The sequence below is a fragment of the Australozyma saopauloensis genome, chromosome 3 (assembly GCF_035610405.1).
Source record: "Australozyma saopauloensis chromosome 3, complete sequence".
NCBI classification, from domain to species: Eukaryota; Fungi; Ascomycota; class Pichiomycetes; order Serinales; family Metschnikowiaceae; genus Australozyma; species Australozyma saopauloensis.
In genome coordinates, this window is record NC_086133.1 from 1155866 (window position 1) to 1171144 (window position 15279).

A 15279-nucleotide genomic window follows, 5' to 3' on the forward strand; every position below is an offset into this window, starting at 1 on the left:
AATGAGATCTTTGGAAGACTGGTTGAACCGTCGTCCGACGGTTGGGAAGCGTGCCGGTATGAGGGCCAGGTCAAGGCTTTGGGGGCGCTCGTTGTAGAATCGGCCGTGGACGCCTTCAATGCGGCCTACCGCACGCTCAACTGCTTGGAGTTGTTCTTCCAAGCATTCGACAACTTGAAGAAGCTACTAATTCCGAGTCTTTTGGTGTACACGCCGATTGTGCAACGGCTGTTGGCGGGAGCCAGTTTCCTTTTCGGCTTGGCCACTATCGCCAACGACATCGTGCGGTTGGAGGAGTTCACACCTATGGTTGTGCGTCAAATCTCTAAGCTCGACTCCATCACGAGTGGGTTCGAGCGGGAGGCAAAGGGCCTTGCCGCCATCTTCACCATTCTAGATACCTCATTAACGCAATACACGGAGATTCTCTTGGGCAAGGCGATCCTCAAGCGAGAGATTGAAAGCCCTGAGTGCCAAATCATCCGCAGGCGGGAGGTGTGCTTTCAGGCTGCAGAGCATGTGGTCAGCATCCCGTTGAGCGGCGAGACGCCGAAACAGCTGTATGTGCAGCCATTTGAAAAGCATCTCTTCTACTTTTTCTCGGCCATTTTCTTGGTCATCATTGCCGTCATCTATCGACTCTACACGATCTTTTTCTAGCATCTCCCTTAATTTCTTATCAGGCCTCAATTCATCTACACTGCCCAAGCCACCGACACCGACATTGTCATGGCTGTGATCGTGGCTTCGGTCGTGGCTGTGACCTTTAATGTCGCTTTGAATATTGTCTTCGCCTAATTCTCTTTGCCTGTCTTCATCTTCTGCATGCATCATCCCCATTTACCCCATTGAAGACTTGGCTTTTGAACACTACTATGTTATCCTTGGCGCCGGCGGCGCATGCCCAATGCAATTTATTCAAACCTTTGATTGTATACTCCCGCAAATTCCATTATTTTGTTCAACGTTATTTTAGGCTATTTCTACTCACATTTTATTTTTCCCAATCGAGCCCATCCAAAGGCTCTTCTCCCAAATTTCTGGGTCACGTGACCATCCTCTATGTACTCTTATTGACCCTCACATTAGACCAATCTCATACCAAACAAACACTCGGGGAAATCAACCCCACAGATATACAATTGAGCCCAACCGCTGCTGAGCTTGGAGAAACGCTCACAACCATTATTCTTGTGCAATCCGTTTCTCGCCAGCTGGTCTAGAGCGGAAGTTATTATCGATATCTTAACCACACCAAGAAAGAAACAACAAAACCCAAACAAGCCCTATTTTGCCACAGGGCTCATATCCACAATGTCATCATATGACCCGACGCAAGTTTATTCGGCCACGTACTCTAACGTGCCCGTATTCGAGTTTGTCACAGTTGAAGGACCAATAATGAGACGGAAACTGGACTCATGGATCAATGCCACACATATACTTAAAATTGCAAAGTTTCCCAAAGCACGTCGAACACGAATTTTGGAAAAGGATGTCCAGACAGGCATTCATGAGAAGGTCCAGGGCGGATATGGTAAGTATCAAGGAACATATGTTCCTCTTGAGATTGGAAAGGAGATTGCGACTTCGTTTGGAGTGTATGACATCTTGAAACCCATTTTTGACTTTGAATTCATTGAGGGGACGTCGCAAACGCCGCCGCCGGCGCCCAAACATAACCATGCTTCTGCATCCAACATGGGCCGCAAAGCGCTTCTGAAGGTCAAACAGGAGAGTGGCCTCGATGGTGCAGTGCTTGCCAAGCGCACCAGATCTGGCGCTGATGCTGAAACGAGTCCAAAACGTAAAGCGCGCACGAAAAGAGTCACCCTCACTGGACGAGGGAAGCCCGATATGAATCGGTCGCAGACTGTGCCTATAGATCATAGTATGGGTGGTTCCGGGGGCCCAAGCATAGGCACGTTTAGTGCTAAGCCCGAGCTGGGGATGGAGTCGTCTTTCAAGCTTCCACCACTACAGCGACAAGATACAGACAAAGATGTCGCGCTGTTCACAGCCAGTAGCATGAATGTTCGTAGAGAAGATTTGGAGCTAGAGCCGGAGAGTGGAGACGATTTACATGACCACGCGAATGCCGACCACAGGTTTGGTATGAGCATCCGCGACTCTTACGACGAGGAGTTGATGACTGGTCGTGAGTTGTTTGGATCAAGAGAATTTGCAGCTTCAAAGGAATCTTTCGATAGATATGGACACCCTGCTAGCCGTGGGTCAGATTCCACTGTGCCTGCCGCCGTCAATGATTTTACAAAACTCCTTGGTAGCGAGTCTTTCCGTTCATTTCCTTCCCAGCGTCATGGTCAGCCGCAATTAAACTCCACAAGTCTACGTGGCGATCCTGAAGCCATCGAGTATTTCAATGTTCTCCTTAATTATCTCCTTGACGAGAATCCCAACACTCAAAATGGTCGCCCCAAAGCACTCACTACTTCACTCCCTGATAAAATTTTAAACCCTCCACTGCCTCTCAGTCGAATTATTATCGACCAGCCTATTGATAGCGATGGAAATACCATATTCCATTGGGCATGCGCAATGGCGAATGTGTCTATGATCGAGTTTCTTCTATCATTGTTTTCCCTGTCCATAAATACCCAACTCAAAAACTACCGAGCCGAGACAGCTCTAATGTTTCTGGTCCAGTTCAACAATAGCTACATTTTGAACAACTTTACCTCCATTTTTGACTTGTTGTTCGACTCCGTACTCTCGACAGATAGCTTTGGTCGTACTGTCTTACACCACATTGCTCTAGCTTGTGAGCCTCCAGCAACTGATGATTTAACTGCCTCAGAAGCTTCAATGATTAAAGAAAACTTTGCAAAATATTACTTCGAGGTTGTTTTAGCAAAAATTGTTAAATTTCCTGAATTTCAAGTACACAACGAGAATGAGGGTGAAGCACCACCTGAGAATAAAAAAGATGTGGTAGTGAAATTCATCAACCATCAAGATAATGAAGGAAACACTGCGTTGCATATCGTAGCCTTTGGCCTTGCTCGAAAGTGCATTCGTACCTTCATCAAATATCACGTTTACATTGACTTTGCTCTACGAAACTTGGTGAATTGCACGATCGAAGACTACTTAGCCTCGCATAACTATGTTTTGCGTCTTGAGGGCGAAAACGATGAGCTTCTCCCTCTTGTCGGCGGCATGCTCAATGGAAACACCATAAACAACCCAACTTATGGTGCTCAAAGCTTCGAATCACAAATGCTCAGCACACGTCTCGCACTTTCTTTACAATCTTCAGTAGCGCACCGGATCACAGAACAATTGAGCAAACTATCGTTCCAAATTGAAAAAGAGCTCAAGGAGTACGATCAAAAAATCTTTGATGTACTCGAATTCTACAAATTGATCGGAAAGGATAAAATACAATCTCAGAAGTCAGTGTTGCATCTTTTCAATCTTGACTATTTACTCGAGGATGCAGAGAAGGAGTTTGAGAACAATTTAATGAGCTCTCAGCACGATACTAGGTATTTAGATTCCAACGAAGGCTCCAATGACAACATGATTCAAGAGGAAATCAAACGGCTCATGAATGACTTGCGATTTAAGCATCTCTCGCTAGAATATGAGTTTGAGCAACAGTTCAAAACATACGTGGCGCGGAAAGAGATCAAGTTACAGGAGCAGCTCCTCAAAGCAGCCGAGAAGGAAATAACCATCAAATCCGATGCAGATGATCAGACCAAATTGCTGTTGGCGACGAAACTACAGAAATTGATCATAAAAAGGAAGGAGTTATCAGAAAAGATCTATGGTGAGGAAATCAAGGTACCTTTGGCAGCGCAATTTCCAGAGGAGTTCAAAGAGAACAGTATACCTAAAAATGTCAAAAGTGGTGGATCTGCAAATGGAGAGAATGGTGGCCTGTCGTTGATCGCTGGGTTCCCAAAGAACGACAACCTCTACAAGTACTGCAAGCTCATATCCCTCAGTTGTGGGATGTCATTTGCAGAGGTTGAAAACTCCGTCGATTTGATTGAGCAATCACTTGCTAGATCTGTCAGCAACGCGTGAATGCTACCTTCAGCATGAGCATGAGCGGACTAAACATATACGCTCTGTGAAACAAGACAATGAGGATTCCATTATGTATTATTAAGATTTATAAATTGACAGGGTTGTAGGAGAGTTCATGAAGACTTCAGTTTAAATCCAATCAGTGGTTCCGATCTTGCTTTTGGACATTCTTAAACAGCAAAATAATTTGTGAATACAGAGATAAAAACACTGGACCACTTGATAAATTCTAAATCAAATTCGATTTTTTTCAATTTTTTTTTTTTTTGATGATTTCTCTTTACCGTCACAGATATGACTGCTTTTCTACGTACCCCAGATTCCAAAGATAAGACCTACCATGAGCACTTTACAGCCCCTAAACATAAACCAACTACAGCCATTTCCTCTCCTGAAGGAGTTAAGTGCTCTTCCCTCTCATCTTCTTAACCAATTCGCTGCTCTGTACGAATTGACGAAGGGCTATGTCGTTTCGCTAGATACGTATGGTAGTCACCAACAGGATATAGTAAATAGAATAAATGAAAATGTAGACTTGCTCAATCGCATTCTGGAGCTTATTTCTGACTATAATGCATGTTCACAACAGATATCTCGGCTGGCGCAGCGGCTCGAACTGCTCTATCGGCAGTTTCTCGAGCTTGAAACAGCCCAGTACCAACTTTTGAGCTCCAACTACAATACCAATGTATTAAAGAGTAAATTTGAGCGATTTGCCAGAGGAAGCGACGCTACCAGTAGCAGTATGGCCAAGTCATATGCGACCACAGGTGCAGAGAGAGATCTCTTGCAGTTTCTTCGAGAATTCAAGGACTCGCGGAAGGAGTATCATATGCAGCGAGAGAAATTGAATCGGTGGGAAGAAGAACGAGTCAGTGGACTCTTTTAGTGTTTCTGGACAACACTGAGAGACGGGCCCAAAGTAATCTACTAGTCACAAAGTGAGCCTTGGATAGTTATGAGGATATGGGTAAATATTTAATGCAACAATGAGATATATGACGATCAAAATTGTTTGTATTCAAACTTCTTGTAGGACTTTGTTGGATTCGTTGTGTTCTCCGGAAATAAAGAAGAGAAGGCGCCAAGTTAGCAAATGGTCTGAAATTCTTGTCATAGTCCGGAAATTAATTTTTAATACCCAATTAGGGAATTAATTGATTTCCAGACCTTTTTTCAATTTTTGAACGTCTTTTCAGTATTTGTCTGAAATGATTGAGTACTCACAAAATGTGAGAACTGAGAGATACAGATGGGATTCCACGAATTTGAGTTGAGTGAATTTATAATAGCGTCTTCTCTTTTAAAAAAGATGAGATTTATAGATCCGCAAGTCAGACAATCTACGTATATCAATGTTTGGTTAATTCCTCCAATCTTAGTGTCCTAGCTTCATCGAGCCAATGCAAGCCAATGCAAAGACCGAGGAAATCTAGACAAAAGTGGAAAAAACGAAGACTACAAAACATCACAAAATAACTTAAAAAAAGATTCATAACTACAAGCCACTTTGCTCCTCCCACCAAAGTCGCATCGCTCTCATCCCGATCTACGGAGAAACACAAGTACACCCATATCCATCCAAGCACCAGCAACAAAACATCGACCAAATAAAATGCCTCAAAAAAAGCAATTCCAAAAAACATAAATACCTCCCATTTTCCCCGTATTCCCACCCTAGCACATACACCACCTCTCCCTTCGATGCCTCTCAAATTTTTCACATTGCTTGCATAGAACAACCCTTCTCTATCTACTTGCCCCCATTTCCTTTCTCCCTAGCACCCCCTAACAAACAAAAAAATGGAGTCCGACGCAGCAGAGAAGTCCATCGAGATGTGGAAGATCAAGAAATTGATCAAGTCGCTCGAGATGGCCCGTGGTAACGGTACCTCGATGATCTCATTGATTATTCCACCAAAGGGTCAAATCTCGCTCACACAGAAAATGTTGACTGAAGAATACGGTACGGCGTCCAACATCAAATCACGTGTCAACAGATTGTCTGTTTTGTCGGCCATCACTTCGACCCAGCAGAAGTTGAAGTTGTACACACACGTTCCCAAAAATGGATTGGTGGTGTATTGTGGAGATGTTCTCACCGACGAGGGTAAAGAAAAGAAATTGAATATTGACTTCGAGCCATTCAAGCCTATCAACACATCCTTGTACTTGTGTGACAACAAGTTCCATGTGGAGGCGCTTTCGGAGTTGTTGCAAGACGATGACCGGTTCGGATTCATCGTCATGGACGGTAATGGTGCTCTTTTCGGTGCTGTTTCGGGAAACAACAGAGATGTGTTGCACAAGTTTACCGTTGATTTGCCCAAGAAGCACGGAAGAGGTGGTCAGTCTGCTCTTCGTTTCTCGCGTTTGAGAGATGAAAAGAGACACAATTACGTCAGAAAGGTGGCTGAGGTCGCTGTCCAAAACTTCATTGAGAACGACAAGGTGAACGTGAAGGGTTTGATTTTGGCCGGTTCTGCTGACTTCAAAAACGAGTTGTCCAAATCCGACTTGTTCGACGGCCGTTTGCAGGCCAAGGTCATCAAAATCGTGGATGTTTCTTACGGTGGAGAGAACGGTTTCAACCAGGCCATCGAGCTTTCGGCTGAAACCTTGGCCAACGTCAAGTTTGTCCAGGAAAAGAAGTTGTTGAACCAGTACTTCGACGAGATCTCCCAGGACTCTGGCCGTTTCTGTTACGGTATCGAGGACACCTTGAAGGCTCTCGATTTGGGTGCTTGTGAGACCGTCATTGTCTACGAGAACTTGAACATCATCCGTTACACATTGAAGGACTCCGAGGAGAACCAGGTCATTGTCAATGCCAACCCAGACTTGCCTGACAAGTCCTACATGCTCGACAAGGCTACTGGTACCGAGATGGAGATCGTCAAAGAAGAGATGTTCTTGGAGTGGTTGGCTGAAAACTACAAGTCCTTCGGTGCCGCTCTTGAGTTTGTCACTGACAGATCTTCTGAGGGTGCCCAGTTCTGCCAGGGTTTCGGTGGTATCGGTGCCATGTTGAGATACAAGGTGAACTTCGAGCAGTTGGTGGATGAGTCCGACGAGGATGAGTACTACGACGACAGTGAAGACGACTTTATTTAGGGTTTCATGTAACATACTTTCCTCTCTCTTTAGATAGAATGCATTTAAAATTGATCTATTGTACAAAGCTATTTCTTTCCTTTCTTCGACTTTTTGTTGTTTGCCCGATTCTTCTGGGCTTTCGCTGATGCTGGCTTGCTCACCTTGTTCTTCACATCCTTGAGTTCGTCAAGCGCCTTCACCGTCTTACGACCCAATACTGTCGTTGACGACTCACCCGTGACAATTTGGTGAGCCAAGTTTTCGAGTCCACTCGTGATGTAAGACCGTCTATGATTTTTTCTCAATGGAATCGAAAGCTGTTCCTTGAGCTTATGGCGGAGTGCTCTTTGTTCGTCAGTAGAAAGTGCCTTCTTCTCCTTTCTCTTTCTCTGTTTCTTAATGATGTCGTCTTCAAAGTCGTCCACATCAGAGAGATTCTCAATTCCCAAGTCATCAGCAGCTTGTTTGAGCCACGAGTTCTCCTTTCTGGTGGCTGTACCCGACATAGATGCGTCGGCAAGCTTTGAGGCCAATTGAACCCGCTCTCTGATCTGCGAAACAAGATCGTACTCGATGGGTAGAAGCTTGACGTCGGCTCTGGTGCTTAGTTTTGTGTTTCCAGCGGTAGATGCGACCATATTTCTAAGCTTTTTGAGAGGACCGGAAGCTTCTTGAGGCGAGCAGAACATAACAGAAACACCCTCCTTTCCAGCACGAGCTGTTCTTCCGGATCTGTGAATATATACGTCAGCAGTGCGAGGTAAGTGGTAGTGGGCCACATGGTCAATGTTTGGAATATCAAGGCCTCTGGCGGCGACATCAGTAGCGATCAAAACGGCGCTCTTTTTGTTTGTACAAGCCGCCTTGAATCTCTCCAATGACCGAAGTCTCTGCTTCTGCATCATAGATGAGTGAATGGCAAAGGCAGGCACCTGGAGATTCTCAAGCAAAGGAACAAGACGACGAACAGATTCGACAGAGTTGGCGAACACAAGTGTGGAACCGGGGTACATGTGAATAAAATAGTACAAGTACAAGTCTCTCTCCATGGCACCACACTCGACGAGCGCCTCAGTGACCTGGCCGGAAACGATCTCTTTGGGATTGGCATCCACAAGCATGGGTCTCTTGTTCTTGAACTTTAACTTTTGAGCCAACAATTCAACGATCTCTTCGTTGCTGGCGAGGCCAGCGTCAGTTTTTTTCTTGTGGAAGTTCTTGTTCAATTTACCAAAAAGATCTCTGGAGAAGGTTGCCGAAAAGACCAAAGTCTGCCATCTCCAGCCGTAGTCCTTCTTGGATCTTGTCTTCTCCATGAGCTCCAAAATTCTCTCAAACTCATCGAAATGGCCGTCTTGCAACAATCTATCGGCCTCGTCAAGAACAACGATATCAGTTGCTGCCATTCTCTTGGCAACCTCCTCGTTTTTCTCAATCACTTCGAGAAATCTTCCTGGTGTGGCGACAATGATTCCAGGGCCGTATGACAACAATCTCTCCTGTCTTTGGATGGAAAGACCACCAGTGATGGACACAATACCGTATTGCGAAAGAGGCGAGTATTTTGCGATGGCATTTAAGTGATCCGAAACCTGGTGAGCCAATTCTCTTGTTGGCGCAAAAATAATGCCCGCTGGAGGCTGTATCACATTGCCGAAAGTCTCCTTGATTGTTTCGAGTTTGGAGATGTACTTCTCTAAGATCGGTAGACCATAGGCTAAAGTCTTACCGGAACCGGTAGTGGCCTTTCCAATGATGTCAGAGCCTTCCAAGGATATTGGAATCGTCTGTTTTTGAATCGGCGTAGGCTGAGTGAAGCCCAAGGTTTGAAGCCCGTTCAAAATGTATGGACTGAGAGGAATGGACGACCATTCTGGCAAATCGATTTGGTTGTCATCAGGAAGAGGCATGTTGAGCGCTGAGAAGAGTGACGAGGAAAGCTGACTTTCACTTTCCTCTGACTCGTCTTCTTTTTGGACAATAGACTCATCATTCTCTTGATCTTCCAAGATATTAGAGCCATTTAATTCTTCGCTTTCATTGTCATCGTCGAAACCTGTAAATTCATCTTCCAATTCATCTTCCAGCTTAGCCCCCGACTCGTCATCCTTTTTCTCTTGCCCTGCCAATTTATCATTATCAATAGCTTTGTCAGAGTTTTTGCTCTCGGAACTCTTTTCAGTTGTCTTCTTCTCCTTTTGTGTGTTCTTTTTCTTTTGCTTTCTCTTCTTTGAGTCCATATCGGTGATTCCAGGAATGAAGACTTCTCCTTCGTCTTCTTTCGTTATAAATTCGGGCTTTCCATCCACCATGCGGACATCTACACCTTCCAATTCTTCCAATCCGAAAAATCCACTGTAGTCACCTAATGTATCAGGGATGTCTACTGGTTTCCAACTGATTTGGTCAGCCTTGATAATCTTATTACGCAGAGCGTTCATTTCAGATAGAGTCGCCTTTTTTGTAGACTTTACAGGCCTCTTAGCATTGATCTTGCCATTCTTTTTATTAGGCGCCATCTTGATTGCAATACGTAGAAGAGATGTATATGACGGGGATCGAGATACTGGATGGGATGGGATGGAATGCGATGCGATGAGACGAGATGAGATGAGATGAGACGAGATGAGATGAGATGAGATGAGGTTCGCAGAAGCCGATGATTATCAATTCTAGCAGAAATCGAATTTAAACATCTCTTGCATAGCTTCTTTTAATTTTGTTCGAATTAATGTCACTGACCTATTGGTTAGGTTTCGCAAGCGCACTCAACTGAAAGTCACATTTTGCTCGTGTTCACTCGATCAATAGTGGAGAAAGAGTTCTCGATCTTACGTGAGTTGAAATTCTATAAACAGATCATTTAAGTGAGTTGCATTCCAATAGATAGAATCCCCAAAGACTCATATACTTATATCATTCTTCATGTTACGAAAACCAAAGACAATCACATCTAATAACAGGGCGCCCAAAACGTTGAAGCCACAACAAGCTCGACAACTCATTCGCCGTTTCCACGTGTTGCAGAAGAACAGAAAGAGTCTTGAGCAGCTACTAAGTGAGGTAAAACCAGGGTTTGACTTAGAAACGTACCTTCAAAGCCCAGAGCCAGCATATACGAAGCAACTAAAAGAATACAAATATGCTAAGACTCCAGAAATTCACCACATCGACAGAAAATTGCTGTATGCGGAGCTCATACGGACCCTAGCGAAAGTAGACGCTGAACTACAACAAAGAGGAGGACTACATGTGTACCAAATGGCATCAACTGTGGGCCAAAAAAGCGAACGAGGAGGTGACTCTCTGAAATGGCTCGTAACCCTTTATAAACGATTAGGAAGGACGGCCACAAGAACCTTGGAAATTGGAAGTTTATCTCCCACAAATGCTATACTGACAAGTGGAATTTTCGGAGAAGTCACACGGATCGATTTGAACTCGCAACATCCGCAAATCCTCCAGCAAGATTTTATGAAGCGGCCGCTTCCTCTGGGAAAAGATGAGAAGTTCGATCTAATTCTGTGTTCTCTCGTATTGAACTTCGTGCCTACACCAAGTGGAAGAGGCAATATGCTACGAAGAATGACTGAATTCTTGGAGCCGTTCCAGAAAGAACAGAAACCGTCGCTTTTCTTTGTGTTGCCGCTCCCGTGTGTGACCAATTCTAGGTATTTCAACAAATCACTCTTTGCCAATGTGATGAAGTCGTTAGGTTTTGAAGAGATCGAATATCATGAAGCCAAAAAAGTGGCATATTGGCTATTTGACTGGCATGGCCGTGGGAAGAAAATTCAATACCCTAGCAAATCAGAGGTCAATCCAGGCAAACAAAGGAACAATTTCTACATTGACATGAACTAAATTTGGGTTTCCTTTAAAGAAGCAACAACAATTTGAATAACTAGTTTTCCCGAGTATAGTGAATTTTAGCTCAAGACTGGACCACAACAATATACAACCCATGAAATTGCCAATTGTCCACGAAAAAACAAAGTAAAATTCCAAATATCTTATTTTATTGGCACCGTCTACAAATACACTGTATCACTTCATTTTTATCGAGTAGCTCCGTAGCTCCGTAGGCCAGAAATCCCCTTAGGGATTGACTATTCGAAATAGGCGCCAACATAAGCTAGGCAGCTACGGAGTCCTAGAACTCACCCCAAGTATCCCCCAGGAACTCCACAGTACCCCAGGAATCTCCAATTCCCCATAGCAATCATAGTTGACGACATGGAGGAGTAAATGGGCCGATGGGCCAATTGGGTATCCGGCCCGACGGACATGACAAAAAGAAACAATAAATAACTCACTCTACAAACCATCAAATTATGCAAATTAATCCGGAGGCGAAATCTCCGAGAAGGTCGGGTCCTTTAATTGGTCCGATGGCAGTGACTGACCATGGGGAATTACTGGGGCTATATTCGCTTACATGGTCGGCTGAATCATGGAGCCGACGCATCTGGACATTGTGCCGGAAAACGGATAAACTATCCAGTGCAGAGAAGAGATGCACTGGGGATGAGATGGAGATGCGAAGAGGATAAATCGGCGACCGTGATGACAATTACGATAAGAGCCGTGGGGAGCTAACATCCACGGACGGAACAATTCCATAGTTGTAAAAAATTTTGAGATGTAAGAGATGCGCCGTGGTCTAAAACGGCGGACCTCCACCAATTACTCATACACCTACACAGTGTACCAGATACATTACCTGAGGTTGCAGCCGTCAAACGCGGTTTGACTCGGTTGTACCAATTGTTCGTGCATTGTAGCTTCGGCAATACGAACACGGAACAATTATTCGATGCAATTTTTCTTGGACTGCGTCAAATTTGATTGGCAAACGGCTAGGGCTTTTGCCCAATTGACAAAGATTTGGCCCTGATTCACAAGTGCATATTGGTTGGCCAAGACGGTTTTTCCGTTTCTTCTGCAGTGCTACCATCTGAATACAGGCTGAATGAGTGGCCTGTTTCCCATTAAGATACCACCGGAAAAATTTTTCAGCTACAATGCACACCATGCGTCAGCGAGCGGGACATGCAGGTCGTCACTGCGCTAATTGTTGGTACACCACTGAGGCACCGATTCATGAGACCACCAATAGGGCCGGAGAAATAGACAATAGAACATGGGCTCATTCCCAAGAAAAACTTCAGATCGGCCGGATCGGGAAATATTGGTCTATGGTTCCTAAGCGTTCCGTTGTTGCATGCACACGTAGCCCTGTTAGTGCTGGTTGGAACCTGGGACTGAGGATGTTCCGACTTTCACCATTTGGTCCTGCAGGCGACCCCCACGCCGATATAGACCATGCGGCAGAATAAAAAGTGTGTAGTTGACAATAAGATGTCAATGGTTATAGTTGAAGAAATGAGATCTATATGTTTTTTCCTTTTCCGGCCCAAGGAGAGTATCTCCACATTTCTTTTTTTCAAAATGACCTAAGAGTGACTGGAGCCATGAGATCGATGATCTTCGCGCCTGCAGGTGGTGTCATCCCATCCCAAAAGTGGAGAGACTCTAGTTTTTCCGGGGCGTACACGGAGAAACCTGGAGCGCGAAATGGGGCATGGTATTAGCCCCCATGCATATTGTGTGCATGAATGACCAGGTGAGTTTTTTCCGGTGGCAGCCATACCAAACTCTATAAAAGGGCATGAAATTCTCCCCCATGTTCATATTTTTCTTCTCCAGTATCGTCTTCGATTACATCAATAATCATGTCTCAAGAATTTAATAACTCTGGTGCTCAGACACCAGTCGATGCCTCCATCTTGGAGAAGGACAAGGAACAGCCAGAGCATCTTGCTGCCTTGCCTGAAAAGTCCTTCAAGGACTACATTGTCATTTCCATTTTCTGTTTCTTCGTTGCCTTTGGTGGTTTCGTCTTCGGTTTCGACACTGGTACCATCTCTGGTTTCGTCAACATGTCCGATTTCGTCCAAAGATTTGGTCAACTTAATGCCGCTGGTAACTACTACTTGTCCAACGTTAGAGTTGGTTTGATGATCTCTATTTTCAATGTTGGTTGCGCTGTTGGTGGTATCTTCCTTTGTAAGGTTGGTGACATGTACGGTAGAAGAGTTGGTCTTATGTTCTCGATGGTGATTTACGTTGTCGGTATCATTATCCAAATTTCTTCTCAAAGAGCTTGGTACCAATTCTTTATTGGTCGTCTTATCGCTGGTTTGGCTGTCGGTACCGTTTCCGTCATCTCTCCACTTTTCATTTCCGAGGTCGCTCCTAAGCAAGTCAGAGGTACTTTGGTTGTCTGCTTCCAATTGTGTATTACTTTGGGTATCTTCTTGGGTTACTGTACTACTTACGGTACTAAGAGATACACCGACTCTAGACAATGGAGAATTCCTCTTGGTTTGTGTTTCGCTTGGGCTATCATTCTTGTTGTCGGTATGTTGTCTATGCCTGAATCCCCAAGATACTTGGTCGAGAAGAACAAGATCGATGAGGCCAGAAAGTCTATTGCCCGTTCCAACAAGGTTTCCGAGGATGACCCAGCTGTCAACACCGAGGTTCAACTTATCCAGGCTGGTATTGACAGAGAGGCTTTGGCTGGTAATGCTTCTTGGAAAGAGCTTATCACTGGTAAGCCAAAGATCTTCAGAAGAGTTATCATGGGTATTATGCTTCAATCTTTGCAACAATTGACTGGTGACAACTACTTCTTCTACTACGGTACCACCATTTTCCAAGCTGTCGGTTTGCGTGACTCTTTCCAAACCTCTATCATCTTGGGTATTGTCAACTTTGCTTCCACCTTCGCTGGTATTTGGGCCATTGAGAAATTGGGTAGAAGATTGTGTCTTCTTACCGGTTCCGCCGCTATGTTCGTCTGTTTCATCATCTACTCGCTTATTGGTTCCCAACACTTGTACAAGAACGGTTACTCCAACGAGCCAGGTAACACTTACGAGGCTTCTGGTAAGGCTATGATCTTCATCACCTGTCTTTACATTTTCTTCTTCGCTTCTACCTGGGCCGGTGGTGTCTACTGTATCATTTCCGAGTCCTACCCATTGAGAATCAGATCTAAGGCCATGTCTGTTGCCACTGCTGCCAACTGGATGTGGGGTTTCTTGATCTCTTTCTTCACTCCATTCATCACCTCTGCCATCCACTTCTACTACGGTTTCGTTTTCACTGGATGTTTGTTGTTCTCCTTCTTCTACGTCTACTTCTTCGTCTCCGAGACCAAGGGTCTTTCTTTGGAGGAGGTCGATGTCTTGTACGCTTCTGGTGTTGCTCCATGGAAGTCTGACAAGTGGGTTCCACCATCGGTCGACGAGATGGCCCACACTTACGCTTTCCAAGAGAACAAGCCAGAGGGTGAGCACGTTTAGACTTGCTGAACACTTAAAATCCCGATCGGGATACGTTTAATGCGCTTGTAATGAGTTTTATATAGAATTAGCATGACTTAATGAACACGCTTATGTTACTACTTTATTGTACCTTCCTCGATAGTTATCTCTTCCATTTACAAAAACATTCAACATAGCTCAAAAGCTGGATATCAGATACAATTACAAGAATATAAAACGAGAACCATAAATGGTAAACAATGGCCTGGTAATGTACACAATACTGTCATTCTCTGAAGTACCAATGTGCAACTGGAATTGACACAGGAGCACATAAGCCACAGTTTTCATCCTGAATTCCACATTCTGAAGCATTCAATTACTACAAATACTTATCTTTGCCACTACTGGAACGGCCTGGGATCGGTGTGCAGGCATGACATCAGATTGGAGCACCGTGTGTAAGAATACTCGTAATTACTTGTAGTTGAGTAAGTTTAGGATCAAAATCATGCGTTGGGTTAAAATTAGAGTGGAGAAATCATATCAAAATTTTATATGCATTATTCGATAGGATACAGAGGTTGAGTGTAGTGTGGATGTATTATCGACATAAAGGAAACTCTATGAGCTTCAAATTACTATTAGCAACACCACACAACGTTCGAAGGTAAATACCTTCATTTATACTCAAGACTAATACCTTTTTTTCTTTTTTTCTTTTCTGGAACTGTTGACTACTCTTGAGCCAACGAGAGCCATCAATGCTCCCCATCACAGCCTCAGAAGA

The 15279-nt window shown here is 44.3% G+C and overlaps 6 protein-coding genes across 6 annotated transcripts; 5 read left to right on the top strand and 1 right to left on the bottom strand.

The window, feature by feature from the left end:
* Positions 1–1314: 1314 nt before the first annotated feature.
* PUMCH_002681 (uncharacterized protein) lies at positions 1315–4056 on the top strand (the record flags this gene model as incomplete). The annotated part of the gene is made up of 1 exon (XM_063021681.1): positions 1315–4056. One exon carries the CDS (start codon positions 1315–1317, stop codon positions 4054–4056), a length of 2742 nt encoding a protein of 913 aa, XP_062877751.1.
* Positions 4057–4399: 343 nt separating this feature from the next.
* PUMCH_002682 (uncharacterized protein) lies at positions 4400–4948 on the top strand (the record flags this gene model as incomplete). Its single annotated transcript, XM_063021682.1, has 1 exon — positions 4400–4948. The coding sequence occupies one exon, from the start codon at positions 4400–4402 to the stop codon at positions 4946–4948; it is 549 nt and encodes a 182-aa protein (XP_062877752.1).
* A 914-nt stretch (positions 4949–5862) lies between these two features.
* On the top strand, positions 5863–7173 carry PUMCH_002683 (uncharacterized protein; the record flags this gene model as incomplete). The annotated part of the gene is made up of 1 exon (XM_063021683.1): positions 5863–7173. The coding sequence occupies one exon, from the start codon at positions 5863–5865 to the stop codon at positions 7171–7173; it is 1311 nt and encodes a 436-aa protein (XP_062877753.1).
* A 68-nt stretch (positions 7174–7241) lies between these two features.
* Positions 7242–9674, bottom strand: PUMCH_002684 (uncharacterized protein; the record flags this gene model as incomplete). The annotated part of the gene is made up of 1 exon (XM_063021684.1): positions 7242–9674. One exon carries the CDS (start codon positions 9672–9674, stop codon positions 7242–7244), a length of 2433 nt encoding a protein of 810 aa, XP_062877754.1.
* A 406-nt stretch (positions 9675–10080) lies between these two features.
* Positions 10081–11019, top strand: PUMCH_002685 (uncharacterized protein; the record flags this gene model as incomplete). Its single annotated transcript, XM_063021685.1, has 1 exon — positions 10081–11019. The coding sequence occupies one exon, from the start codon at positions 10081–10083 to the stop codon at positions 11017–11019; it is 939 nt and encodes a 312-aa protein (XP_062877755.1).
* Positions 11020–12890: 1871 nt separating this feature from the next.
* On the top strand, positions 12891–14528 carry PUMCH_002686 (uncharacterized protein; the record flags this gene model as incomplete). The annotated part of the gene is made up of 1 exon (XM_063021686.1): positions 12891–14528. One exon carries the CDS (start codon positions 12891–12893, stop codon positions 14526–14528), a length of 1638 nt encoding a protein of 545 aa, XP_062877756.1.
* Between the last annotated feature and the right edge of the window lie 751 nt (positions 14529–15279).